At 52.1% G+C, this 27978-nt stretch overlaps 1 protein-coding gene and 1 long non-coding RNA gene across 9 annotated transcripts; both read right to left on the reverse strand.

The window, feature by feature from the left end:
* LOC122462897 lies at positions 1-23705 on the reverse strand. The gene is made up of 3 exons (XR_006285781.1): positions 23695-23705; positions 17514-17520; positions 1-2910 (listed from the first exon to the last, which is right to left on the reverse strand). It is a non-coding gene; the product is annotated as an uncharacterized LOC122462897 (long non-coding RNA).
* LOC102938510 (C-type lectin domain family 2 member D) lies at positions 1-27891 on the reverse strand. 8 transcript variants are annotated; one of them, XM_043528340.1, is made up of 7 exons: positions 27253-27784; positions 21240-21336; positions 15001-15210; positions 8819-8935; positions 5898-6076; positions 4137-4240; positions 1-3661 (listed from the first exon to the last, which is right to left on the reverse strand). In XM_043528340.1, exons 3-7 carry the CDS (start codon positions 15083-15085, stop codon positions 3538-3540), a joined length of 609 nt encoding a protein of 202 aa, XP_043384275.1. In that variant the 5' UTR covers positions 15086-15210; positions 21240-21336; positions 27253-27784; the 3' UTR covers positions 1-3537. The 8 variants fall into 8 exon arrangements, with proteins under 8 accessions (XP_043384275.1, XP_043384276.1, XP_043384277.1 ...); XM_043528341.1 differs by lacking the exon at positions 27253-27784 and adding an exon at positions 22235-22353; XM_043528342.1 differs by lacking the exon at positions 27253-27784 and adding an exon at positions 21916-21972.
* Between the last annotated feature and the right edge of the window lie 87 nt (positions 27892-27978).

Below are 27978 nucleotides of genomic sequence, written 5' to 3' on the forward strand. Positions count from 1 at the left end.
TTGCTTTCGAGATTTTTATTTATTACTTAATGTCATAAAGTGAGATTAAGGCTCCAGCTGAGATCAGGGCCCTGTTGTGGAGGGCGCTGCCCAGACACAGAGCGAGAGACAGTCTCAGCCCCAAAGAGTTTGCAGTCAATAAGTATGTTTGTAGCTGATCATGAATTGTGTGCTTAATTGCATGCAAGCTCACAGCCTACACAATAACATGGCCATATAATAATGATGGGTGGAAGGTTATGTAATAAAATTGCCAATTCAGTAAGCCAAGGCTAAAAGACAAGTTCAACCCCCCCACAAAGGATGGCTGAGAAAGAACAATTAAAGGATCAATCCTATAATCCTCTGCCATGTAATCAGATGATGCTGACCAGCACAGCTCCTGAGTCGTAGCACCCTCCCAACTTTCCCAAGCTCCCCTAAAATTTCGGTGCTGCCTGGGCTCCTCATTTGATCGCAAGTCCCAGCTCCTGGAATCCTGTGAGCAACTCGGCTTTCGCTCAGGGCTAGCGTTGCACAGCCGTGGTGCCGCATTGCGCCTGGTGAAGACGCTCTCTGCCGATGGGAGAGCGCTCTCCCGTCGGCATAATAAACCCACCTCGGCGGGAGAAGCGCTCCTGCCAACGCAGCCCTGTGCGCGCTGGGGCTTAGGTTGGTGTAACTTACGTCACTCAAGGGGCTGGCAATTGTGTACACCCCTGAGTGACATAAGTGATGCCAACATAAGTGGTAGCATGTACAAGCCCTAAGCAGAGGCAGATTAAGATTTATTGGGGCCCTGGGCACAAAGAATATTTGGACCCCGCCCTCACAGCTCCCTCGCCACGGGGCTCCGCCCCCTGCTCCTCCTCCCTCCACGAGGCCCCGTGGTAAGAGCCATCCAGGGAACTCAGGCTGCTGTAGGCTGACCAGACAGCAAATGTGAAAAATCGGGACGGGGATGGGGGGTAATAGGAGCCTATATAAGAAAATGACCCCAAAATCTGGACTGTCCCTATAAAATTGGGACATCAGGTCACCCTACTTCCACCTACTCTGGCCGGCGCACCCCAGGACAGTGGGGACACAGGCTGGGGGGCTAGGCTCTTGGGCCCACCAACCTCCGCCACAAGGCAGGTGGCGGGTCTGGTGCGCCCCACAGCGGCCTGACTCCCTGGGTGGCTCTTTACCATGGCCTGGGTCTGGCTTCTGGCCTGGCCAGGGGGGTGGGGCCTTGGAGGAAGAGGTGGAGCAGGGGCAGGCACTAGTGGCCCCCCCGGCTTCCACACAGATTCTGGTGGACCTGTGCATTAATTCGCCCCTGGCCCTAAGTTTCTACCTCTTGGGCTTATGGAGAAAAGTCTGGAAACATAACCCCCAGCGGCTCAGAAAACTAATAAAACAATCCATGATTTAGTTTAAAAACATCTCATGATTATTTCCAATAATCTTGTGATTTTGGAGACCTGACTAATTTTTAAATGCAGGGGGCTGGCGTTAACATCATTTGCAAATATATACACAAAGGTCACAATAACAAATGACTAGGTGATTGTGTAGGCCCAGTCCTCATTTAAGGGTCTTCCAATAATCTCCCAGGAATTTGTTCTTCTCACGATTGTGTATGTTTTAGAGAGTAGGGTCCACTTTGGGTAGATGGTGTAAACCAAATGAGGCAACAGTCAGTGCTGAAGGAGGATTATGTGGCTGGGGAAACTGGGCTGGATCCCTTAACAAATGTCTGAACTTTCTTACCAGGTACAGAGATTCTTAGTGTAAGAAAAGAACTGGGTGGGATAGGCAGAGGGGATCTGGCTATCACAACACACCCTCAACCTGTGGAACTCATTGCCAGGGGATGTTGTGAGGGCCAAAACTATAACAGGGTTCAAAATGAAGTCGGTAAGTTCCTGAAGGACAGGTTCAACAATGGCTGTTAGCCAAGAGGGTCAGGGATGCACCCCCATGCTCTGAGGGTTTGTATACACTAGCACTAAGGTCGGAATAACATATGTCGCTCGGGGTGTGAAAAAAACACCCCCCCGAGCGATGTAAGTTACACCAGCCTAAGTGCTGGTGTGGACAACGCTATGTTGATGAGAGACATGTCTCACTGACAAAGCTATCGCCAGGCGCAGACAGGGGTGTGTGCAGAAATTTAACTCTGACCTCATTTTGGGTGCTACGCATTCTGTGCTCCCCCCTGGCTCTTCCCTCTCTCCCTCCCTGTCCGGGCTCTGGCAGGAGCTCACTCTCCTCCGTGCAGCCAGGAGGAGCTTGCTTTCCCTGCCACCATGGCCCCTGGGCTGGAGGAATTCTGTGCCCCCAATGATTAGTAGCAATTCTAGTGCAGACTAGCTTTGAATGTCCCTAGCCTTTGTTTGCCAGAAGCTGGGAGTGGATGACAGAGGACGGATTGCTCAAGAGTTGCCCAGTTCTGTTCATTCCCTCTGGGGCACCTGGCCCTGGCCACTGTCGGAAGACAGGCTACTGGGCTAGATGGGCCATTGGTCTGGACCAGTCTGGCCGTTCTTGTGCTCTGCCACACACTCCACTGCCTCTGATTAAGGCATTGGGGCAAATTCAGAAGCAGCACAGTGCTTAATTTGTGCCATGGCATTACATCAGTTATGAATGTAAAAAAAAAATGGCTTAAGCCCCGGCAGCTGTCATTACTAGGGTGACCAGACATCCCGATAACATCGGGACTGTCCCAATATTTAGTTGTTTGTCTCAGGTCCCGACGCCATTTGTCCCGAAGTTTTGGCTCGGGGCTGGAGAAGGACACTGGTGAGCGCTCACCTGGGGTCCCGGCGGTGCTTATTTGGGGCGGCTCCCGGGAAACGGCGGGCAGCAGGACCCTGCGGCCCCTAGGCACAGGGGCGGCCAGGGGCGTGTGCGTCTGCGTGCTCCACCTACCACGAGCGCCGGCTCCATCGCGGCCAATGGGAGCTGTGGGCGCAGACAGGGACGCTGCGTGCTACTCACACCCCCAAGTAAGTCCCGCCCTCACAGCTTCCAGCCAATGGCAGCCGGAGCCAGTGCTTGTGGCAGGCGCAGCACGTGGAGTGGAGACCCCGCTGGCCGCCGCTGACCCGAGGAGCCAGAGGAACCTGCCAGGTGCTTCCCAGTGGGTGGGAACCGTCCCCCAGGTAAGCGGCGGGGCTGTGGGCAGGAGCCGGGGCCGTGTGCTTGGGGGGCAGGGAGGGCACGAGGCCATGCACCCTCAACCCGCGGCTTCCTCAGGCTTTGTATCCCCCTCCCCACATGGCTCCAGTGGGGGCAGGAGGGGGGGTGAGCCCGTGGCTGCCCCCACCTAAGTGTCCCGATATTTTGTTCTTGTCATCTGGTCACCCTAGTCATTACAAATTAAGCACTGAGGCAGCATAAATGGGGTTGCAAGCTACATGTGGGAAGAAGGGCGTCGTTTACATGCCAACAGCACAGTGAGCATAGCTGGGAAAGCAACCCGGTGGTTTTCGTGGGCCATATGCCTGTCGGCTGCCTTCGCCAAGGGTGAGCCTCACCCTTTCAAGGCCTCTTCTGTTCCATCCCGGTCTAGCCCTTCTTCAGATGCAGGCTGGGTTTGCTACAGACCCAGTTCTTCTCCGTCTGGCACCTCGAGGAGATGACGGCCACGTCGTTCAGATACGCGCAGCTTCCTCCTCCCTTCACCTCAAACCTGCAAACGGGAGACCCCGAGGGGAGAGCCAGTCAGTGCTAGGCAGAGGCAGAGACAGCCGAAGTCAGAGACAGACCAGATTTCGGAAGGGATTTCCCTTTCCTGGACCACCGCCAAGCTCCTCCCTCCCCATCCAGAGGGGGAACTTTAACAAGGGCCAAAATGGGAGCCGGGGGAGAAAGGGGCCAGGGGCTGGGTGTCAGGGTCCTGGGCAAAGGAAGGCAGAATTAGTGGCTTGGGAGCCAGGAACTGAAGCCAGGGGTCAGAGCCAGTAACAGGGTGAAGCGTGTCAAGATGGGGACCAAGCCGGAATCAGAAATCGGGGTCCGTGTGGCGGTTCCAGGGGTCACACCGGAGTCAGACTCTAAGTCAGAGCCAAGGTCCATACCAAGGTCCACGTTTAGCAGCCCGCTGAGCAAATTTAGCGCCAGTGAACGAACATGGAGACACTTCACAGAAAGGAAGCGGGACTCACATGCTGTTGAATTCTGTCCCGTTCATCCACTTCCAGGGCTGGTTTTCTTCCCGCCGCAGGCCGATCCAGTGGTAAGTGGGCCCCTTGTAGCGCATCAGGAATTTCTTTAAAACAAGGTGTCTTCATGAATTTGGTCTGTTTAGAAGCATTTCCAGGGGGCCCACCACCCGAGCACGTAGATCTACTAAAGCCCGCTGCCGTCTCCATGGACCTCTGTGTGCAGCCTTTGTGCAGAGCATAGCTTTGTAGGGGAAAGAGAGAAGGCTCCGAGAAGGCCAGAGGTTGAGTTGGGTAAAACTTTTCACACAAAACCGGCTTTTTGCCCCCCCACCCCCCACTGGAAAATGTGGATTCGGTGACGCCGAAACATTTCACGAATTCGTCAATGTCACCGAATTGTTCATTTTGCAGAAAAACACCCCAACATTTTATAAAAACAAACCATCTCCTAGGGTGATTGGGGGGGTTGAACATTTCTTTTCATTTCAAAATGTCTTGGATTAAAAAAAAAAAAAATCAAGAGATTTTGAAATGAAAAGAAATAGGCAAACCCAAAAATCGCCACAGGAGATTGTTTTCAATAAAGGACCATTTGAAAATGCTCAGTCTCTAAAGGAAACTTTTTGACTTTTTTTCAACTTTTTTTATTCACTGAAAATGTTTCTTTTGCGGTCTGATCTGAAACGAGGGGTGTTTTTTAATCGGTTTTTCAAAGTGCACCAAAAAAAGACAGCCTTGCCCCTCTACCTCCCCTTGGGGAGGTTCGGGTGTAAATCAAGCCATCTTCTCGGCTCAATTCACTTTACTATGGCCAATCTGCATGGAAGTCCTGAACTGGGGAAGGAATAAGGTCCTCTTTCCTCCTCCAGCAGATGACCAGGGCTGGAGCTCTGCTGGGCCATTCCTTGAGAGGAGAGGTTCTCCCAGAGGGATCGGAGGTCCCTACAATTGCACGCTGACTGGAGCACCTTGGACCTAGCCAGGGCTGGGTTCAGTGGCCAGAACTCTCAGACAATGTTGCCTCCCAGTAGAAGAAGCACCAGGGCCCCCCACTGCACTTTCCTTTCATTTTTATTTTTTTAAGTGTTCAAAAAATACTGGAAATCAAAACAAAACATTTCAATTGACCCCAAATGAATTTTGGGCCCTCCCAACTTTTCAGTTTGATGACAATTTCGAAAGATTTCCTTTTGAGTTTGACTCTATGATGCACATCGTCAAATCGAGGGCGCCCCCTCCTGCCCGGATACGGCATTGCAGGGGACTTCACCTCTCATGCCCCAGGGTCCGCTTCCTTGGCCGGCCATAGCCTTTCTCCGCCTGCCTCTTCTCCCGACTCCCCCTCAGGATATTCTGTGGCTCGGCCGCCCGGCCAAGCCACGTCAAGGGTTAAACCCCTTCCAAGGGCAGCATGAACAAGGCCAGATAAAGATTCAAACAAGGCTTCAAATTAACAGCCCTTCCGCCCCTCTCCCTGGTTGTATCCTGCCTGTTAAATGCTAGCCCAGGAGACCTCGCTCCTCTGCAATTTCTCCCCAGCTGAGCTCCCCGAGTCTACTTACAAGTTTTGGCTTCACCTCCCTTGTTGAAGGGGCAGGTAGCTACTACCCGCCAGGTGGAGAACATGATTAATTGGGTCCTTTCCCTTGCGTGGCAGGTGCTGGGGACAAAGCCCCATCACAGCTGCAAATCGGGGTTTTTTTTCAGACTTGTCCTAGAACCGAGCAAACCTCAACCACGTTATTTGCCCCAGTCCCTTACCAGGTCCTGCAAAGTGTCGATCTCAGCCAGGGAGGCACCCAGTGAAGAGCAGTGGTGCTGACTGGATTCCCAGTTCCCTTCCACTTCTGAGAAATAGTAACATTTCCCTTGGTACCCGACCCACCTGTCCGGGCAGCAGGGTTCCGAAAAAAGAGGCTCAGGGACACGAGACATTACCACTGGAAATAAGAAAGCAATATAGGGTGAGAAATCTTTCCCTTTCCGTCTCAGGGCCTGGGTCTCCATTGGCATGCGGCGTGGGAGGGAAACACCACCCAAGCATGAATGTCAGCACCTTTCGCTCTTTCTGAGCTGCCTCAGTGATTGTCCAAGGCAGAGCGCCACGGGGGACTGGACCTTCTGTATCCACGGGGAATGAGTAGAAACAATCCCCTCAGATCCAGGCCTCGCTGAGAGCTCAGGCAATGGCTTGGAGGGCAGAGGGAGTTAGAAATGAAGCCTCCATGCCCCTGATTTCAGGGGTGCTCTAGGAGGGGAGTGGGGACAAAGAGTCAGGACTCCTGGGTTCCATCCCCATCTCTGGGAGGGGAATGGGGTTGAGTGGTTAGAGGGGGTGGTTGGCAGTCAGGACTCCTGGGTTCTATCCCCGTTCTGGGAGGGGAGTGAGGTGAAGTGGATTAGACTGGAGGGAAACTGGGAGTCAGGACTCCCGGGTTCTATCCCCAGCTTGCTTGATGTGAATCAGTGGTAAATTGGCTCCCCCCCTGTGCCCCAGCTTCCCTTTCTATAAAACAAAGGGATACTGATACCAGCCTTTATAGAGTTGTGATGGGGTGTGTAGACCCCATGCTGTGACAGCCAGGAAAAGAGTTAACAGACGGATCAGTTATTCCCGCAGCTGAGACTGAGGGGCCAGTTAGCAACAGCTGCAGTAAAAGGCTGCAGGCTGCAGCTGAGAAGGCTGGCTGCCCGAGAGGTTTCTGCCGGGAGCCAGATTTCCAGAGGGAAACGACGGGAGGACATAGAATGCAGAGAGGTGTTGGTAAGAAGGAGCAAGGGTTTTAGCTGCTTAAACACAGGGTCCCTGGGCTGGAACCCAGAAAGGGCATTGCAGGGTCCCCCCACCACTCCCAGAAGGGGGGCGGTCTCAGAAAACCTCCCTGAGAAAGAAAGAACAAGAAGCTGATGACCTGATAGAGGGTGATGGACCTTTATGGGCTGTGGGACTCAGAAGGGGTGAGATTACTAATGACCTGGATTCGCGAGAAGAGCCCAGAAATGAGTCCCAGGGGGAAGCTTAAAGGGCCTGGCCATTAGACTTTGGGGGGCGGGGGTGGAGTAGTTTTGCACTTTTCAGCTAACCCTGGAAGGGAACCAGACTGAGGTGACCTGGCTGACCACAGAAGCTTCAAACCATGGCAGAACCAGGTGTTATAATAATAAACAGATTTATTAACTGCATAAGGATAGATTTTAAGTGATTATAAATAGTAAGCGTATAGATCAAAGCTAAAACAGACAAACCCCTGCAATGCCCCATCCTGGCATAAGGGGGTGCTGTGGGAGTGAGCTCTTGGGATAATTATGCCTATAATAGGTGCTGATTGAAACCCTGGAGCCCGACATTTTCAAATCCATCCTGTTGTGGCAATTGCAATTGACCAGAATGTTCCTTTAAGTCACCGGGGTTGATCTCTAGGGGATAGGGAGGGGGATGAGATGTCATGGACACTGAGTTTTTTCCTGCCTGGGTAGCCAGAGACTTATCTGTGTGAGGAAATACAAATGGGGTCGGGGGGAGGGAAGCGAGGACCTAAAACAAAACTGCGGCATGAAGGAGCCATTTGCTAAGCTTCCACTGCTCAGACAAGTCACTTTTTACACCTTCCACAGGTTCTGTCCTGCTCTGCTACACTGTAGGGTGTATGGGGCAGGGGCTTTGTCATACGGTGCTGAGTTCGTAGAGTTCATAGAGCAGCCCTATAGAGCTCACAATCTAGATTGAGAAAGGCTGGGAGAAAGGAAAGCTCATTCACCCCATTTTACAGATAGGGAGCTAAGGCACAGGGAGATGAAAAGACTTGCCCAGGGTCACCCAGACAGCCTGTGGCAGAGACACCATTTGAACCCAGATCTCCTGAGTTCCACCCCAGTGCCTTTCCTCTCCGGCCAGCCTCCTGCCATACAGGTCACAGCTGTGTGTCCTGGGGCATTTGACACTGGGGAGGCGTAGAGGGGGCTGTTTGGAGATGGTGGAATACGCACATCTTTGTTATCGGTATTATATTAGCCCCTAGAGGCTCCAGCACAGATCGGGCCCCCATGGTGCAGGGCGCTGTATGCGCATGTAACGATCAGATGGCCCCAGCCGCACAGAGCTTCAGTCTAAATTTCGGCCAAAATGAGATTATCGGGGGGAGGTTGATTCCAGTCATTCTCAGCTCTTCCATGGCTTTACTCCTCCATGGATCTGGGAGCAATCTGCCAAGGAGCCCTCGGGGTCACGGTCCCCATTTGTCAGGTGGGGGCATGACAGCATTCGCGCTTGAGCCTGCTAGGACACGTCACTGGGCTACGGAGGAGAGAGCGCATGGACTGTGCAAAGCCCCCTGCTGCCCTCCCCAGTCCTGACCCTCAGCAGCCCTCCTCCCTCGTCCCTCCCATCCTCAAAGGGTGATGGGGTGTTTCCATCACATTCCTCCCCCTTGGGTCAGCCACCCTGCTGCTGGTAGCTCATGGAGGTACACGGAGAACCTGCCTTCAAGGGGCACCAGCAGTCGCTACAGCATTATGGGCTGGCTGATGAGCTCCTCGATTGGGGGCCGTTTGGCCCTGGAGCCCCCCATGCCCTCCCCCAGCATTGCAGGGGGCAGGAGCTATAGATCCGGGACTGTGACCACAACAGCTCCAGGGGGAAAGGGGAGCCACAGAGACCCAGGCATGCAGGGCTGGCAACTCACCTGCCAGAGCTACTATCAGAATGAGGATGACGATGGTCATGATACTCATCAAGCATGCGACTGCAGTTATGGCTTTACGGGATGAGAGAGTTTTGCAAACGGCGTCCGGGGCATAATCTGAAAGAGAAGAGGAGATTAGCGCTCCCACTGGAGGGGCGGCTAGGCTGCCCTAGGAATTAGCTAAACAGTTCCTCTCTCTGTTTAACACAACAGCCCTGGATGGGCTGTTGGCAGGATTTCAGTCCAGGCCTTTCTTAGGGCTTGTCTACACTGCCAAGTTGTCATCAAAACTTTTGTCTTTCCCGTGCGTAAAAAAGCCCTCCCCTGAAAGACAAAAGTTTTGCGAACCGTAGGCGCCGACTTCCCCTCTTTCCCCTGGGTGCTCGACCCCCACTCCACCCCTTCCATGAGGCCCCCGCCCCCCATTCCAACCCCTTCCCCAAAGTCCCCGCCCCCAACTCCGCCCCCTCCCTGCCAATATTGCAAACTCCTTCCCAAAATCCCAGCCCTGTCCCCGCCTCTTCCTCGCCTCCTCCCCTGAGTGCGCCAGAGTGTGCTAACACGGCCAAACTGCTATTTGGTGGCAGCCAGGCGGGAAGCGCTGGGAGGTAGGCGGAGGAGCGGGGATGCGGTGCGCTCAGGGGGTGAGGAAGAGGTGGGGCGGGGGGGGGAGAGGAGGGGAGCTTGGCCTCCTCTCCTTGGCCTCCTGTGTGTTGACACAGCCCTGTCGCTGAAAGCTGCGTGGTGCAGACAAGCCCTTACTTGAGCTAAATAACCCAGCTTCCTGCCGCAGACTCATGTCCATACCATGGCTAGGCACTAGAGGTGCCCTGTGTTTAGCATGGCCATGCTTAGGGACTGGAGTACCGGATGCGGTATCAGGCTACTCCAGGTGGCATCATCCTAACTACTGTGAAACCAGCCATAGATTGCAAACATACTAATTTCTATCTTCACGCCATGAGCGGGGTTTGAACCTGGGGATCTAAAGGCATGAGTTGCTCCAGCTTGAGCTAAAGGGGCACGTCCTCTAATGTAGGAAGCAGTAGCAGACTCATAAATTTCATACAAGATCCAACCTCTAGAGAGCCCACAGCGTGTTGACTAGGTATCACCTACACTGTCAGCTAGACGAGTTACAACAGGGGGACCCAACCCTTTCAGCCTGACGCTGAAGATATTTCAAAAGGTCGTCCTTTGCCATGCGCTCCCATAGACTCGGGCAAAGGCAGTCAAGCTTTGTAGGGAGGCAGCAAGGTAACTCCGATCCCTCCCATTGCAATGCAGCAAACAGTCAGTGGGGGGCGCTGCAGGCCAGAAGGGAAAGCATCTGCTTAAGAATGCTTGTGACCCCAGAATTGCTCTAGATGTCTAAGATGCCTGCCTGGTGTGTCTTTCTCATGTGCTCCGGGTGTAACTGATTATCAGATCTGGGATCAAGAAGGAATTCCCCCCCCCCCCCCCGGTCAGATTGGTAGGAGCCTTGGGGGTCGGGTCTTGCCCTCCTGTGTAGCATGGGACAGGGGGTTGCCTGCTGGGACATCTAGACCCGTTTCACAAAGTTCTTGAACAATACCATCAACGGTGCCCCCGAGAGATCTTCCAAATCAAGTGGGATGACCGACGCACCAACAACAGTGTTCTGTCCCAAGCCAAAACCTCCAGCATTGAAGCTACGGTCGTCCGCCACCAACTCCGTTGGGCTGGTCATGTTCTTTGAATGCCAGAACATCGATTCCTGAAGCAGGTCACATTCTCACAACTGAACCTTGGCCAGTGGTCGAGGGGCGGACAAAAAAAACCCGCTTCAAAGACACCTTCCACGCCAATGTGAAGAAGTACAATATTGACATAAACTCCTGGGAAGCCTTCGATCCAGCGAAATGGAAAAGGACTTTGTGGCAAGGATGCCAGTATTTTGAGATCCAATGGAGACAACAAGAAATGGAGACAGGAGAAAACACCTCTCCGCAGCCTGACTCGACAATCCAGATCCGCCCCTTCCATTGGGAAACGTCTGCCCCAACTGGGACAAGATCTGTGGATCCCGGATTGGTCTCGTTAGCCACCTGCAGATCCACTAGTGATAACTAGCTATCATTTTATTGGGAGACCATCATCCTTGAATGTCGAGGGATCTCTGACCTCCCTGGTGTTCCAGGGAACGCGGGTGTGTCGGGTTCCCCAGGGTGCAACCTGGACCTGGGGTACCGCTGGGCCCTCTGTCTTACTAACCTGGGCTCCCTCTCAGCACTGTGATGCTGTGACACGCTTCAAATCTCTCCAGGTACTGCACTTACTCAGACCATCCTCAGGCAGGGACACACCCAGCTGAGTTACACGAATGCTTCTCCCAGCCACTCATGAACCAACAATAGAGAGACTCCAGCCAATTCCCCCAGCTCCCCAGCCTTGGACCCATGGGCTGTACCATCATCTTGCCCTGATCAGACGCCTGACCAATGTAGGTTCATTACTCAGTCTGTCCCTCCCTCAGTGTAGAGAGGACATGCACCAGCCCTTGAAACCTGAGCAGAATTCCAAAGCACTTCAACCAAAGCACACTGTTTTAGGAAAAATATAAAACAGATTTATTAACTACAGCAAGATAGATTTTAAGTGATTATATGTAGCAAGTGTAGAGAGCAAAGTTGGTTACCTAAGAAATAAAAGTTATATCGAAACCTGAGTTCTATAAACTAGACTGGATTTGAATCAGGCAGTGTCTCACCCTGATAGATGGTATAGTTCCTGAATACACAGGCTTGGATTCTTCTTTCCAGTCTGAGGCCACCTCCCCCATTCAAAGTCTTTTTTCTCCAGATGTGTTTCCAGGTGTTGAGTTGTGGGGGGAGTGAAGCCAAGCGATGATGTCACTTCCCCTCTTTTATAGTTTCTTACCCACTGTGTATGTCCTATCTCTGAGAAGTCTCCATTGTATACAGTTCCTGGGATAGACCTTGGGAGTGTGGATTCCTTTAGTGGGCCATCAGTGCGTCTGGCTCTCCTATTGTTGCACCTGAAAGGCTGGTTGTGGGTGTTCCCAACCTCACAACATATTTCAGTCACACACCTGTAGCAAAACTTCATAACTTCTCATCCAATGACAGCACAAACAATCCAAGAGGCTATTAATGTTCAACAGATCGAGCCTTTTAAAATGATACCTCACAAGGCATACCTTGTACAAAACATCGCATAACTATCTGACAGTGGTGAATATGGGGGTTCTGGGATGCTGCTTGGAGCACAGCGGGCACTGATGCCACTTCAGTCTCTCCTGATCTCTGAGGATTAAAATACTTTAGTTTAACTGAAGTTATTGGCCTCAACGTAGGGGTATTTGGGTGAGATGTAGTGGCCTGTGCTATACAGGAGGTCAGGCTAAATGATCTGATGGCCTCTTCCAGCCTTCAACTCTATGAATCTATCTCTTGGGCTGCCAGGGGAATGCTGAGAACGAGTCAGAGAGACAGTGCCCCTTACCTCTTCTCAATAGCAGTAGATCACAAGCAGACACTTCATGTTGTGGGATCCAGCCAATGGAGACACATTTTCAATCATAATCGAATGTGCACTTTTGCTGACCACACAGAGCTGGCAGGACAGGGGTAAACATATTTTGTGAAAAATGTGATTTATTCTGGGTTGGTTTTTTTTGCACAGACCACACCAGTTTCCAGTTTTGAGCAATGAAACATTTTCAGGACTTTTGGAAAAAATAAAAGGACACTTTTCCGGGGGGAATGAATGAGAAATTTCAATCAGTTCTAACACTACGGCTAGTTGAAACTTCCAAATTTCTGTTGGAAAATTCTGATCTGACGCAGTTCAAGCATTTGGGAGGAACATATTGATTTTGTTGAAATTGTCTAGGGTAAATTATCAAAGTATATCGTTTTCACTCTATCGTATTCAATATATCGTTTTCAGCACAGTTGAACGTTTCAGTGGGAAGTTATGAAAGTATTATCATTTTCAGGACAGTCTAATGAAGTAATCAATGTAAAACATTTCAGCAAGGTCTGTTCCATTCAAAATTGGTATTTATACCATGCTCATCACCGTACCCGAGTGCCTTCCAGCCGTGCATTAAGAAACATGGCTACACATCTGTCACTCCCCAGAGGGAGTAGCATGTGCAGTGGAGTGTCTTGTTGTGGCAGGATGCATCTTATCTTATTATAAATATACCCGTTGCGCTGTGTCTAAGAGAAGTCAAAGGCCTGTGCCTTGCACTTGGAGCGGAAGGTGCTGAGGTTTATGATGGTTCTTAGTTCTTGGGGGAATTCACACCACACAGACCAGCATTACCGTATAGTTGAGGGATCAATTGGGCCAGAGGAACAAAGCTGTCCACCACAGTCTTCATCCCAGAGTTTTAGATGGACTTTTAGGTATATTGGGCCCATGCCACGGCATGCCTTGAAGATAAGGATGGAGACCTTGAACAGTCATACGTGAGGTCTACAGTTTAGAGAGATTATTGGCCCCCCCCTCCCAGTATCTAGAAAATAGACCCTCATCCTTTCCCCCTCACCCACATCCCTTCCCTTAACAGCTTAGACGTCTGCTGCTTTTTAAATGTCAGCACAAAACCACTGACTTTGTTTATTCATCATGAGCTATTTTATCCGCCCAATCAAGTTCCGCCAGCTAGTTCTGCTAGCTTCCTCTCTCACTCACCAGCTCTATTCAGCAATGGGGACCCCTGGGAAGCCCAGGGGTATTTTGTGGTGCTGTCCAGAGACCAGCACTATGGACAACCAAAGGGCAATTTGGGACGTAGGTAGGAGGACAGCATGTGACCAGCCTTCAGAGGGATAGGATAGAGTAAGGTTTCAGGCAGACAATACATGCTTATGCTTTTAGAGCCAGAGATACTGGGTTCAATCCCCCTGATAAACCAAGCAGGGACCTTGTTACGAGTAGATGTGGAATTGAAGTGCGTCTGCTGCCTAACTCATAGCGTCTAAAACCAGAAGGACCCCCTCTGACCATCTAGTCCGGCCTAATACAAGCTAGAGAATTCCACCCACTGAGCTCATAATGTCTCTTCGAGTTGGAGCAGAGATGTTAGAGAGAAACCCAGTCTTGACTTAGACTCCAAGCAATGAATAATCCACCATGTCTTCAGACAAGATGTTCCAAAGGTGAATCATGCTCATCATTAAAACTTCACACCTCATTTCTAGTGTGTATTTGTCTCGCTTCAGTCTCCAGCCATTGGATATCGTTCTGCCTTAATTTTGCTAGCTTGAAGAGCCCTCTTCTCTCAGAAATCTTCTCCCCGCGTAGGTGCTTACAGAACACAATCAAGTCAACTCTTAACTTTCCCTCTGTTAAACAAACTGAGATTCTTCAGGCAGGTTTTCCAGACCCCAAATCAGACCTGTAACATTTTTCTGAACTCTTTCCAATTTGCCAACACCCTTCATGAAGTGTGGGCATCAGAAGTGGACACGGTATCCAGTAATGGTCTCACCAGCTCTGTATACACAGATGACACCACCTCTATTCTGTTTCCCACCCTAAGTAGAGATGTTGTTTATAAGACACCCTTCCCCTGGTATTCGGCCCCAAATTTCCAGAAGGTTGAAAGGTTGCATGAACCAAAAAACAAGGCATGTTTCTGTGTTACACTTACACCCACAGAAATCCCCATTTGCAAGAACCAGTCAGGCAACCACATGCCCCAGTTGCTCAGCTGGCCCCAACCACTGTTCAATTGCATGCATATGTGTGAGATTGCGGGTGTGCACAACCTTTGCCCAGACAGGTTGTTTGGGGATGTGCCAGCTACATTTTAAAGCTTAAAGACCTTGGCCCTCGTCTTTTTCCACTTCACACCCTGCCCGGGGGGTGATCTCCCATGTCTTTAAGTATCCTTTCTGTGCCAATCACTCCATCTATCTCTCTTCATCCGATCCCACATCTCGTCCTGCTCCCAGTCGCATTACGGGGACGGTGACAGGTTGGACATAAATTGGGTGCCAGTGCAGATGACTCCACTGAGGTGACCATGGCCCAGCTCCACGGTGGAATTTAGGCTGCTATCTTCCATGGATCTGAGCCCAAATACCTTTTGTCCCCCCCTCCCTCTTTGGAAAGTTTGGTTCTCTCTCTGTGACTCAGGGACACTCCCCAGCTTTTCCCCAGGGCATTTATACTCAGTTGGTTACCTGGCTTTGCTCCTTTCTCTGCATCGCCTTGGTCTTTAAGCGGCTTCTCTGGCTCTGTTTTCTCCCTCTGCGTGCCTTTCCCCATCTCTTCCTAGGAGCTCTGGGGTGTGTTTTGCTCTGATCAGTTGCCCTTCTTTGGATGCTGCCTTATTCCAGACTCAGTGGATGTCCAATCAGCCAGAGGTGGAACCAGAGCCGAACCCTAAAGCCCTGTAATATAACAACCAAGAGTTTTTACAAGCTGTGACTTCTGCAAAACTATTTGTTTTAGTCGCACCTCATCTGCCCAACTCACCCCCACCCCATTTGTCCCTTTCAACAACCAATTGCATCCTGTCAGACCCCTAGATTTTAAGCACTCTGGGGCAAGGACTATCTTCTTCATTACTGGTATGTACAGCGCCTAGCACAATGAGGCCCTGACCCTTGATTGGGCTTCCTGGACTCTGCCATAAGATAAATCAATAATGATATGATTTAAGGGCTAGTGAGCTTTATGGGGATCTTTTGTCATTCATCCTCTGGTTCATTAATTCATCACTCAGAACAATGGGTAGATTAATAATAAACCTTCCTTTCTCCCACCTTATGACTTTAAGAGAAACAATGTTAAGCAAATCCAATTTCCCCATAAGAATTAATGTAAATAGGGGGGTTAGGTTCCAGGGAAATTTTTTTTTGCCACATAAAAGACTATATTTTATATATATATACACACACAGTATAAGTTTTAAACAAACAATTGAATACTGTACACAGCAATGATGATTGGGAAGCTTGGTTGAGGTGGTGAAGTCAGAGGGTGGGATATTTCCCAGGGAATGCCTTACTGCTAAATGATGAATTAGCACTCAGCTGAGCCCTCAAGGGTTTAACTCCTTGTTAATGTAGCCTCACACTCTACAAGGCAGCAGGAATGGAGGGAGGGGAGACAGCATGGCAGAGAGAGACAGAGACACACACCATGTGTGTGTGAGAGAGAGAGAGATGCGCATTTCCGCTTTAAGTACCCTGACCCGCTCTTAAGTACACTGCCTGGTTGAGTTAATCCGCAAGCGGAGACTTCAGCAGCTGCTGCCAGGAAGCTCCCTCCGTCCTGAGCCCTGTTGTGTGGCCCCCTGCTCTATGGAGATGGGATAAGCAGGGTGCAGGAGCAAGGGGGAGGGGGACACCCTGACATTAGCCCCCGTCTTCTCCCACCCCCAGCAAGCAGGAGGCTCGGGGAGCAGCTCCAAGGCAGAGGGCAGGAGCAGCACATGGCAGTGGGAGGAGGGACAGCTGAACTGCCCGGCTGCCCAGGGAACTTAAGGGAGCGGGCAGCTGATAGGGGGGGCTGCCGGACCACCCTGGTTCCAAGCCCCCACCAGCTCGCTCCAAGCTGCTCTTCCTGCAAGCAGGGGACAAAGCAGGCAGCTGCCAAACAAAGTTAAAAGGGAGCATTGCACAACTTTAAAGGAGCATGTTCCCTAACTGATCAGCGAAGTAACAAGGAAATAACGTTAACCGGGGACGACTTTAAGTGAGGAGTTCCCGTAATCTGCATGTTCTTGAAAGCCTGGGACTGTTTATCTCAGAGAGGAAGCAAATAAGAGCGATATGACAGGAATCGCCTCTCGTTATTTTATATTGTGTCGATCGTGTATGTTAAGTCCCTCTAGTCTGGTTTTATAAAAACAGACCTTCTTTTGCAGCTCCTTGGTTGCATTTTTGGCAAACCCAATTTAATAATAATACCCCGTGCATTTCTTCAGTAGATCGGGAAGCACTTTACAACGGAGGTCAGGATCCTTATCCCCACGTTACAAGTGGGGAAACTGAGGCACAGAGCCCGGAAGTGACTCACCTAGCAGACCAGGGGCAGAGCCACTGGAATAAAGGCCAGTATGCACTCGGCCACACTGCCTATGCAACTGCGAATTGCTAGCTTTAGGACTTGTCTCCTCTGGAAAAAGCCAGAGGCTTTAACCACCAGTGTCCGATGCAGAGCAAACAGTACTGTTTTGGGTAGGTTTGCTGCCAGTCCAGGGCTTGCCTGGACTGGCTGGGACAAGCACTTCTTCTGCTGCACCTTGGTAGTTAAACTGTATTCAGCTGCTCCCAGTGTCAACAACACCCACACAAGCTTTCGACAAGAGAAAAGGCTTTTGTTGGATACAGTGACTTCCTGGCGCCACAGAAATGAAAGCCACTAAACAATGCTCCAAGCTTTTATTACGCTTGCTTTCCTGGTTGGCACAATGTAGCTCGGCAAAGCATTTTCAAAGGGACTCACCCACAAGGGCGTCCAAGAACCAAATAAAATGGCCCCCCTTTTTCTAAAGAGCTCAGCAGCGGCCCCCCCCTCCTCCCATGCTGTGCTAGGAAGGGAGGCAAACCTCAGTTCACTCCTGAGAAGTCTGGAGGGGGAGAAAGAGACAGAAGCGAGGGGGAAGCACAACACGGGGGACTGGGTGGGAGGGCCAGGGGGAAGCCCCAGGTACAAGGAGAAGGAGCTGTGGGGGACAGCCAGACACATGGGAACTTGGAGACCGCAAAGCAGTCTACAGAAAAGGACCTGGGGATTACAGTGGACGAGAAGCTGGATATAAGTCAACAGTGTGCCCTTGTTACCAAGAAGGCTAACGGCATTTTGGGCTGTATAAGTAGGGGCATTGCCAGCAGATCGAGGGAAGTGATTATTCCCCTCTATTCGGCACTGGTGAGGCCACATCTGGAGAATTGCGTCCAGTTTTGGTCCCCCCGCTATGGAAGGGTTGTGGACAAATTGGAGAAAGTCCAGCGGAGGGCAACGAAAAAGATTAGGGGGCTGGGGCACATGACGTCCGAGGAGAGGCTGAGGGAACTGGGGTTATTTAGTCTGGAGAAGAGAAGAGTGAGGGGGGATTTGATAGCTGCTTTCAACTACCTGAAAGGGGGGTTCCAAAGAGGATGGAGCAAGGCTGTTCTCAGGGGTAGCAGATGACAGAACAAGGAGCAATGGTCTCAAGTTGCAGTGGGGGCGGGGGGGGGGTCTAGGTTGGATATTAGGAAACATTATTTCACTAGGAGGGTGGTGAAGCACTGGAATGCTTTACCTAGGGAGGTGGTGGAATCTCCATCCTTAGAAGTTTTTAAGGCCCGGCTTGACAAAGCCCTGGCTGGGATGATTTAATTGGGGTCGGACCTGCTTTGAGCAGGGGGTCGGACTAGAACCTCCTGAGGTCTCTTCCAATCTTACTATTCTATGATTCTAAGCAGAGGCACTAACTGGGAGGCTGGAGGGGATGTGGGAGCTGGGGAAAGGGTATAGAAGGCAGAGCAAAGCAGTGAGGGGGTGAGGGAGACAGCAAGGCAGAGGATCTAATGGGGGGCGGGGGCAGCAACCCATTGAACCTAGCCGCCAAAGAACTGGAGGAGAATGTAGAAAACCTACATCATGCAAATTAGAGAGAGAGACTCCCCTGGCCATGGGCGGAGTGGGTGTAAGTCAAGGGAGCGTAGCCAAGGGCCTGTCTGCACTAGAGAGATACAGGACTGGTCTATCCTTTAGCCTGTTCCCTCGTATCCACACTCCAGTTTGCATCGGTCAGCGTTTTACTGCACATCCACCCATCCAAGATCCCCCAGGTGCAAGCAGAGGGAAGCATCTGGTGCTATCGGGGTCGCATCATCAGGGCAAACGGCCCTTCCCCTTCCCACGCTGCTGTCCCATGGTGCCCAGGCCATTGCAGAGCGGGCCTGTAAAATTACCCAGCATGCCCCGGAATTCTGGGAGTCGGGCAGCGCACCATGGCAGTAAGTGGTACTTAACGCTGGGGCTGCACCCACAGCAAGGCGCTCCCATAGTAGTCAGAGCAATCGGGCTGCCTCTGTCAAATGATGTTACGCCGGTGGATTCCTCTATAAAGGCAGGGTCTGTGGGGGCTTGATCCTGTACAGGCTTTGTCTACACTGCGGGATCTGCCCTGATTGCAGTCACCAGTGTAGCTGCATCAATCCAAACCCTAAATGCAGACAGAGTGATGCACTGTAAAGCCCGGTTTGCGTCCAAGCATCTAATCCCACTTTGGAGTAAAAAACCCAAGGGTTCCTGGGACCACACAACACCCGGCACCTCGGACAGTAACTGACGCCAGTGCAAAGTTGTTGCATCCACTCTGCGCGGGTGGAAATGACTGCACGAGATGCTGGGCAACAGAAATCAGATCCCGCCAGCCTGCGCTGTGCATGCACTTTACTCCAGGAGCTGCAGTCAGCGTAAACACTCAGGGCAAACGTGCCTGTGGTTTCTTAGCGGGAGCATTGTGGGTAAAACCAGAGATAAAAAACACAATCTGCTAAGGCCCAAGCAAAAGCTCTGTAGCTAGGGCTGTACTAGACTCGTATCCCCTGGATCAGCACAAAGGGGTGCGTGTAACATACACTCACCAGTGGGTTACACCAATATAGCCTTAAACCCCTTTCACAGCCCCTCCGAATTCAGCCTGCGATCCCTGCCCCAAGGAGGTGCCAGTATCTTATACTCCCCACCTAGGCTGCCTCAGGCCACATTTGCCAAATTCCTCAGCTCTGAGAAACAGGTGTGTTCTGTTTTGCATTTGCTGTTTTATTGGCTGGTTTTAGTTCCTCTCCCAAAGGGGATGTGGGGGGAAGGAAGTCCCTGACTTTGGCTTCAGCCAGCAGCAACTCAGATCTGTCTTTCTTCCTGCTCTGCGACCTTGGCCGAATTTCAGAGCAAGGCAGGGGCACTGTCCCCACTTCAGTGATTTGAAATACAAGAACATACAAACTAATCCAGAGCGGAATCAAGAGGCTCCCACCCATTTCCTCCCTCCTATCTCGCTCCCAAGCAGCCTGTCTCCTGTCCCCTGGTTTTGAACCCAAGCACTCTGTCCTCTGGTTCTGAACGCGTCAGCTCTGGATCCTGTCCCGGTTGGGGGGGACTCAGAAAGAAAAAGGGTGAGAACCCAGTCATAGGGGATAGGGGGTATTCTCCCCTCACCCAGGGGGACAATCTCCCCAGTAGCCCATATAGACCAGGAAGGGTGAGCTGCTTCCAGAGCTGCAATCCTATTGTTCATTCCCTGGGAGGTCCTGCTGGGAGAGGGAGGGGACAAAAGGGAAAGAGACCCACGTGATTTCTCAGAAAGGGCTCAGATGAGAAGAAATGAAAGCAAACCAGTTAGTTTCATGGGAGGTGCCAGAGGAGGAGACATTCAAAACAAGGAGCCGTCCTTGTGGCACCTTAGAGACTATAGCCCACCAAAGCTTATGCCCGAATAAATGTGTTTGTCTCACAAGGACTCCTTGTTGTTTTTGCTGATACAGACTAACAGGGCTTCCCCTCTGAAAGTAGGAGGAGAGGGGGTTGCCATCTTCCTGTTTTCTCCGGCTGAGGGGTGCGTGCTCTCAGGTGGGGCCAGAAATGAGGGGTTCAGGGTGCGGGAGGGGGCTCCGGGCTAGGGCAGGGGGTTGGGGTGCGGGAGGGGGTGAGGGATCCGACTGGGGGTGCGGCTCTGGTGTGGGGCCAGGGATGAGGGGTTTGGGGTGCGGGAGGGGGATCCAGGCTGGGACGGGGGGTGAGGGCTCCGGTTCTGGGTGCGGGCTCTGGGGTCGGGCTGGGGTTTGGGGTGCAGGAGGGGGCTCAGGACGGGGGATTGTGGTGCGGGGTATCACAAGTCTGGTGATATTTAAAGAGTTGTGTTTTTTTTTTCTTAAAGCCCCAGGTAGCATTTAGCTATTAGGACAATATAAACGTCAAACAACAATAATAATTGTTCTAAGCAATAAATTCTCTACACAAAAGAATAAATGGACACAAATCTGACATCAGGAATTACAACATTCAAAAACCAGACGGTCCCAATATTTGGGGCTTCATCTTATATAGGAGCCTACTACCACCCCCATTCCACACACACACCCCCAGTCGGGATTTTTCACACTTGCTAGCTGGTCACCCTACTCCTGTCTCTTTCTCGGTGCTCCCCACACTTCGTTCAATTTCAAGCCCTCGCCCCACTTTAGAAAGTTCAGCGACATGTAATGCAGGAAGATTCAAACATAAACCGGAGTGGAATGTCCTGGCTCCCTCCCATCCAGCCCCTCTCCCCGTCTAGCCCTCCACCCGCAGTGGGGGGAGGCTCCACACAGCCCTTCCCCACGCCGAACTGGATTAGAGCCCCCAATCTTAGTGCAGCCTCAACCCCTAGCTTACAGTGGAAGATACAACCCCCCCCCGCCCCAAGTCCCCTCCTTACTTTGCTGCTGCTGCTAAGGCAGCCTGCAGAAAGGCGATGAGAGTTTCCTGGTAGTGGTGGTTTTTTCTTGTAGTTTGACCCACCCCAGAGCAGTTTCCTGTGCAAAAGGGAAGCCAGCAAAGCACAGTCATTGTGTGACTCCTGTCCTAATAATGTCTGGGGGGAGGAACTGCTGAGAGCCACTGAACCAAACTGTAAACCCTGCATATGATGGAAACCACTTCAAGCCAGGGGGTGCGGCAGCCCCCCTAGTTCCCGCACCTCTGTGGGTTAAAGGACAGCACGAGCCACTAGCTGTCATGGTTTTGAGCCCCCTTCTCACCTCCACACATTTCACCCCACAGGGGGCTATTTCTCTCTGCTTGTTTTCCTGTGTGTGTGTGTGTGTGTATGTGTGTGTGTGTGCGCCTGTCCCCAGTTCTGCACCCAAAAACGGTCAGGATTTCCAAGCTGACGTTATGGGGGCGGGGGGGTTGGGGGTGGGGGTGCGGCCACTCATGAGTTTGGGATTGGCACCGCTGGAAGGATCAGGGCATTTCTGAAGGCAAGAAAGAAGAAGGGGGTGGTGGTTTGGGGGGAGGAAGAGGAGAACGGGGGAGGGGGGGGATCAAAGGCAAGAAGAAGAAGAAACTGAAGCTAAAAGAAAAGGAGGACTTGTGGCACCTTAGAGACTAACCAATTTATTTGAGCATGAGCTTTCGTGAGCTACAGCTCACTTCATCGGAAGCTAAAAGGCTTCACTGCAGTGAACTCAAGCTATCCACGCTTGCGTGAGTGAACTCCTGGCGCGCTGGGCTGAGAGCAGTCCCACTGTGGATTAACCCTCGCCCTGCACGGAGCGGTTGTGTGAGCGGCCGCCGAGTTGTGCCAGCACGAAAAGCGCCACCCCAGTGGGGTGAAGGGGCTTTGGGTGTGGACGGGACTTGGGTTAAGGGCAGCCCTTGGGGTATAGCCGGAGTTAACTCGGCAGGAGCACCTAGAAGAGGGGAACAAACCTTCCCGCTCGGACTAATCCCGTTTATCGGGGGCCCGGAAACAAAGGAGAAGATACGCGGCACCCTTCGCTCTGACTGGGAGTGCAGGGGAGGCCCGCCCGTGAGACAGTTGCCCCGCTTCTTCTCCGCCTCCTCCCCCTCCCTCCCGCAGGGGCGGCAAACAGCTGTTTGGCAGCGGGGGAAGCGCTGGGAGGGGCCGGGAGCGCGGCAGGCTCGGGGGAGGAGGCGGAGGAGGGGAGAGCTCGGCTGCGGGGGGGGGCAGAGCGGGAGCCCCAGGAGCCGGCAGGACCAAGCTTCTGCCCCTGCAGCCGCCTGGCCGTGGGGCCCCCTGTCATAGCGGGGGCTCATTCAGACCTTGCTCACAAATCATAATTTGAAAGGATTAGGCAGGCCAATAGAGCCGAAAGAAATGTGCCGACAGTGTCATAAACAGCAGCTGTGTGAGGAAGCTCGTCTTGGTTCAGACTTTTCAAACCCGTTCTGCTTTCTCGGGGACGAGAATTTTCTCATATACTGTAGATGCCTTTAAAGTGTGTAGTAATGTTTGAATTTCCATTCAAATTTCCAACCAATGACTAAATTGGCAACACCGCCTGAAACGGTGGGAGTGTGCTGAGGAAATTATGGGGTGGGGATGGGGATTTACACCCCTCCCAGGAGGGGTCTGGGGAAATCCCTGCTGCTTGGTGACTCACTCTCATGTAGGGCGACCAGACAGCAAGTGTGAAAAATCTTGGATAATAGGAGCCTATATAAGAAAAAGACCCCCAAATCGGGACTGTCCCTATAAAATCGGGACATCTGGTCACCCTCCTCTCATGCCGTATGTTTGGACCTATCACAATGAGGATTTTTTGTTTCCAGTGGGGTTGCTTGCTGCCGGGATCAGGTTCTCGGTGTTGAGATCAGACAGTGAGTCATGGGACTGAAAGATGATTTCACTAGGGATGTTTGTATCTTTCTTGCTGTCTGTGTCTTTTTTTTGCTCTGAGAAGGATCTAGCAGCCACAGTGAACAAACAACTCAACCTGAGCTCCCGGTCATCTGCTGTGGCTAAAAGGGCAAATGTTAGCCTTTGGATGGACAAACAGGGGAGTAACAGGAAGGCGTAGAGAGGTGATGTAAGCTCCGTACAGGCCACTGGTGAATACTACGCCCAGTTCTGGTGTCAACCTTTTTAAAAAGGATGTTGAAAAATTGGAGAGGGTGCGGAGATTAGTCTACAGATTATTCAAGGGCTGGGCAAAAATGCCATATGGCGAGAGATTGAGGGCTTAGCTTGTTCACCTGACGATCCAAGAGGTGACGTGGTCACAGTGTATATGGACCATCCTGGAGAGAAATTACCAGGTGCTAAATCGTGACTCTCGTGGCGGAAAGTGGAACAAGAACCAATGGCTGGAAGTTAAACAAGGCAACTTCAAATTAGAACTGAGGCCCGGCCAGCTGTTTGCTGGCACGAGCAGACGTCACCACCGAATGTGGACTCGGTTCTTGTTTGGGAGGTTTTCTTTGCTTCCATCAGTGCTACAGGCTTCTTTAAAAAAAACTCTGTCATGCTTAGGGTCTGTAGACTCAGTTCCACTTTGTATAAAGGATTGGAGCAGGGGGACACCCCTTCTTTGGGGGTGTACTAATTATGAAGCTTTAGAGTCATTTGCTCTCTTATTCACTCTCTGGCCCAATGATTCTTTAGTTATTTATCCACAGTGGAACAGCTTCAGGGGAAGCTCCACGTCAGCATATTCCATAGCTCAGTGAACTCACCTGAGTAGTGGGGAAACCCCTGTTCAAATCTTTTCCTCCCCCTTGGGCAGAGGGGGGAATTGAACCTAGATCTTCCACATCCCCCAGGGGAGCATTCTAACTAGGGTCTGAGCTGGTAGGCCTGGTCAGAACACGCCTACTGGATCCATCCCTGCATGCAACTTAGGTGGGTGAGCAGCAACGATCTTCCCCTGCTTCATAGATCATTTGACTAATGAGACTGAGAGGAAAACCTGTGTAACTTCTGTGAACAGCGTGTACTGGAGTCATGGGAACAAGTGACAAGGCTCAGAGAGTGGGAGTACTTGGAGGGGTGAGATTGAGCAAAAGAGACAATTTCCATCAGGCTATGGTACATTCTCCCCCAGGGAAGCAACGGAAACCCCATTAGTGGAATGGCTTAAATGGGACAGGCGAAGCCCTGGAGAATCAACTGTAGGGAACATTTTTGCATTGCTTGCAGGGTGACAAGACGGGATTGAACCCAGGCTCTTGCATTGTTGATTTCTTTGAAAGTTTCTCACTCTGCTTCCTCTTTGCGAGGTTAGCTGCAGATCTGGAGTTCTCTGTGTAGCACCTCAAAGCCGCCCCAGGCAGAAAGCAATTTCCTTCCCCCTCTCTTATCGCCAAGCTGAAACAGAAAACAATGTAATGTCCATATATAGCCACAGAGTGAGAGGCATTCAAAAACACAGCACCGGAAAAAATGGTGGAAGAGAGCCACGGCGGGTCAGATGCTCGGCTGGTGTCGCTCCACCATAGCCAACGCTGATCTGCAATAGCTGATAATCTGGTCCTATATAAACACAAGGGCTCCGGATTTCCCTCTGGAGCCTAATCTCTTTCCGGCCAGCGATGGAACAAGCCAAAGGGGAATATCAAAGGGATAGAATGGTGCAGGCCTGGGGGGAAGGGACGGGAAGGGGCAGGGCATTTTCTAGTGAGGGACTGATGGGGCTGGTTTTCCATTCGTTTACACTAAGGTAAATCAGGAGCAATCCCACTGCAGTCAGCAGAGTTACACTGGTATGTGAAGAGCATCGAGCTCGAATCTGCCATGCTCCTCTGGTTCCTGCTAATGGTCAGAATTCTGTGTGGACGGGGCCAACTTGTTGGCAAGTTCAGTCCATCTGTGCCCAGCACAGGCTCAGTCTGCCGGCCCAGGGGTCAGCATGAAAAAGGGGGAAGCGTTTCTGGAGGATCAGCAGAGTTGCCACTAGGGTGACCAGATGACAAGAACAAAATATCGGGACACGTGGTTGTGGTGGTGGGGCGGGGGGGCAGCCACAGGCTCATACCCCGCACCCCACTGGAGCCATGGGGGGAGGGGGATACAAAGCCTGAGGAAGCCACAGGTTGGTGGTGCAGGGCCCCGGCTCTGGGCGCAGCCCCGCCATGAGTCGGGGGCTCACAGCCCCCGCTCCAGCCCTGCTGCAAGGTTGGGGGTGGGGGGGCATGGCCCCGTCCCCCGCCACAAGCACAGGGCCCCAGCTCCTGCTCACAGCCCCGCCGCTTACCTGGGGGACGGTTCCCACCCACTGGGAAGCACCTGGCAGGTTCCTCTGGCTCCTCGGGTCAGCGGCAGCCAGCGGGGTCTCCACTCCACCCCGCCGTTTCCTGGGAGCCGCCCCAAATAAGCACCGCCGGGACCCCAGGTGAGCGCTCGCCAGTGTCCTCCTCCAGCCCCGAGCCAAAACATTGGGACAAATGGCGTCCCGAGCGTACATCGGTCAGGACGCGGGACAAACAACTAAATATCGGGACAGTCCCGATGTTATCGAGACGTCTGGTCACCCTAATTGCCACTACGGCCAAAGCTTGATTTGACTGAGAGGCTGGTTCTGTCCTCCTACGTCAGGAAACTCCTCGTGAAGTGGATTTGCTCATTACCCTAGCTTTTCCTTGAATTTGCCTTTTGGTGCACATTGTGATGAACGTAGGCTTCTCTGCACCGGCTAGGAGATAAACTCCCCATAGAAACAGGCCATTGGTTTAGCAATACAGGGCATTATTATCTGCCTAACCCACGGGACCTCCTGGTCAACCTCCTCCTGGCCCTGGCTAAAGTGGTCATCTATAAAACCAGGGTGAGGAGGTTGGCCAATGGAGTCTCCTCTGACTGTGGGGCCTATTTCCGACCCTCCGTCCGTTCACGCTTCCGGACAGAGTTCCTCTGGGCGGCGTCCGCTGACTCCCTTGACACCTTCGAGGAGCAGTGGGCGCTGTCCGGGGTCCTCTTCTCGGTGTCCCCGTCCGGTTCCCTTCGTTTGTCCCTTTGACCGCACTCCTGTCCCTGTTGTTCATTAGTTGTCCCCCGTAATTATTTGGTTTTCCAGGTCCTGTGGACCCCCCTCTTAGGCTGTGGGTGTGTGTGTGTGTGTGTGGATCCTTTAGCACTTCCTGGATCCCAATAAGACCGGTGTTTAGAAGCCCCAGCTGAGATCAGGGCCCTTTGGTGCACGGTTTAGAAAAGCCTCTTCCATCAGTGACCCCAAGTGTCCACACAGGGGCGCCAGAACCTCAGAAACTCCTATCCTAGCCCCCCCCCCCCCCATGTAACTTGATCCTTTTTTGGCTTGAGACATTTGGTTCCCCTAATGCAGCAGGAGGTGGGATTTAAAGGAGAAAACTTCTTGGAGGGCAGGCCAGAAATGTAACCCTTTCAGTGCCAAGGTGACGGAGCAGCAGTGCAGTTGCCCATTAATTACTATTTATATTATGACATTGACGGTAGGGCTGGGGCCCCATTGGACAAGGGTTTGTATCGATGGACCTGAAGAGTTTACAGGCTAAGGCCCCTGACCTACGTGATTGCCTTTACTACTATGAGCCCTGATCCCCAGCTAGTGTAAAGGGCATAATTGCCTGGAGGACTGAGGCATAGATTAGACCAGACAGCAAGTGTGAAAAATCTGGACGGGGGTGGGGGGTAATAGGCGCCTTTTTTAGACAAAGCCCCAAATATCAGGACTGTCCCTATAAAAGTGGGACATCTGGTCACCCTAGCACAAACAGAGGCAGGATTATTTCCTAGCAGGGAGGGGGAAGACCTGGGCCATGCAGAGTTGAAGTGGTCACCCAGGGAGTTGCTGGTGGTATAATACAAGTGGTATTTGAACCCAGGTCCCCAGGCCAGTGCCCTCACTGCAAGGCCACCCTTCCTGACCCCAGGAGGGGGTTTGAAATGGGGCCCCTAAGAGGAATGGTAAATAGAGAAAGTGGGGTGCAAAAAGGAAGGAGATGGTTGTTACCTCCATGGCTCCCTGCAGCCTGGTCCCAGCATCCTCAGTGCTTCGCCGGATGGATGTCACTGTGTCAGACTCGCGGTGCCAATTCCAGGCAGAGGTACCACCCTGACCTCCTTCCCGTTCTGCGCTTCCCATTGGGTCCGGAATCGGAGATGTAGCAATCAGGGCGGGTTTACCGTACATTTCCCCCCTCCCCTTGTCCTCTTCATCGACACGACCAACCAGCATTTTCAGTGACATAATAAAAATAAAAATTCCATATCCTCAGCTCCATGAGAGTCAATAGGTGCAGATCCCCAGCTGCTGTGTCAATCAGGTGTAGCTCCACTTAGGTCTGTCTACACCAGCTGGGGATCTGGCTCATCGCTGGTGCAAATACTCACCTGGCTGGCGGAGCAGCAATTCCCCGATAATCCTCTCCATGCTAGAAAATAAACCGGCTGAGACTCCTCTTCGCCAGATCAAAGTGTAAAAGCCCCAGCTTGCCCCGTTTGGAGGTGTAGAGAGAGCACCATCCCCTTAGAGATGCAGAAGGGTGTGAATCTGGGCTAGTCAATTTCTTCTTACCCTTGCCACTCCAGCTGCTGACTCAGCCAGTGGCGTGTTTGCAGAGGCCCAATGGCTGGTGCCATGTGTAACCACAGCCCCTCCCACCCCCTCTCCGCAAGCCCTGCTCTGAAAGGGACGCTCCCTCAGTATTCCTTAACCTTTTTGATACCAGGCACCGGC

This window comes from Chelonia mydas, chromosome 14 (genome assembly GCF_015237465.2).
Source record: "Chelonia mydas isolate rCheMyd1 chromosome 14, rCheMyd1.pri.v2, whole genome shotgun sequence".
Lineage (NCBI taxonomy): Eukaryota > Metazoa > Chordata > Testudines > Cheloniidae > Chelonia > Chelonia mydas.

Excerpts from the sequence above, each read along its gene's own strand:
- LOC102938510 (XM_043528344.1), bottom strand. The coding sequence starts at position 15,085 with ATGGGGAAAGGCACGCAGAGGGAGAAAACAGAGCCAGAGAAGCCGCTT. Across the intron at positions 8,936-15,000 it reads AGAGAAAGGAGCAAAGCCAG|ATTATGCCCCGGACGCCGTT; the intron begins GTAACCAACTGA and ends CTTCTCTTTCAG. Across the intron at positions 6,077-8,818 it reads TCTGATAGTAGCTCTGGCAG|TGGTAATGTCTCGTGTCCCT; the intron begins GTGAGTTGCCAG and ends TCTTATTTCCAG.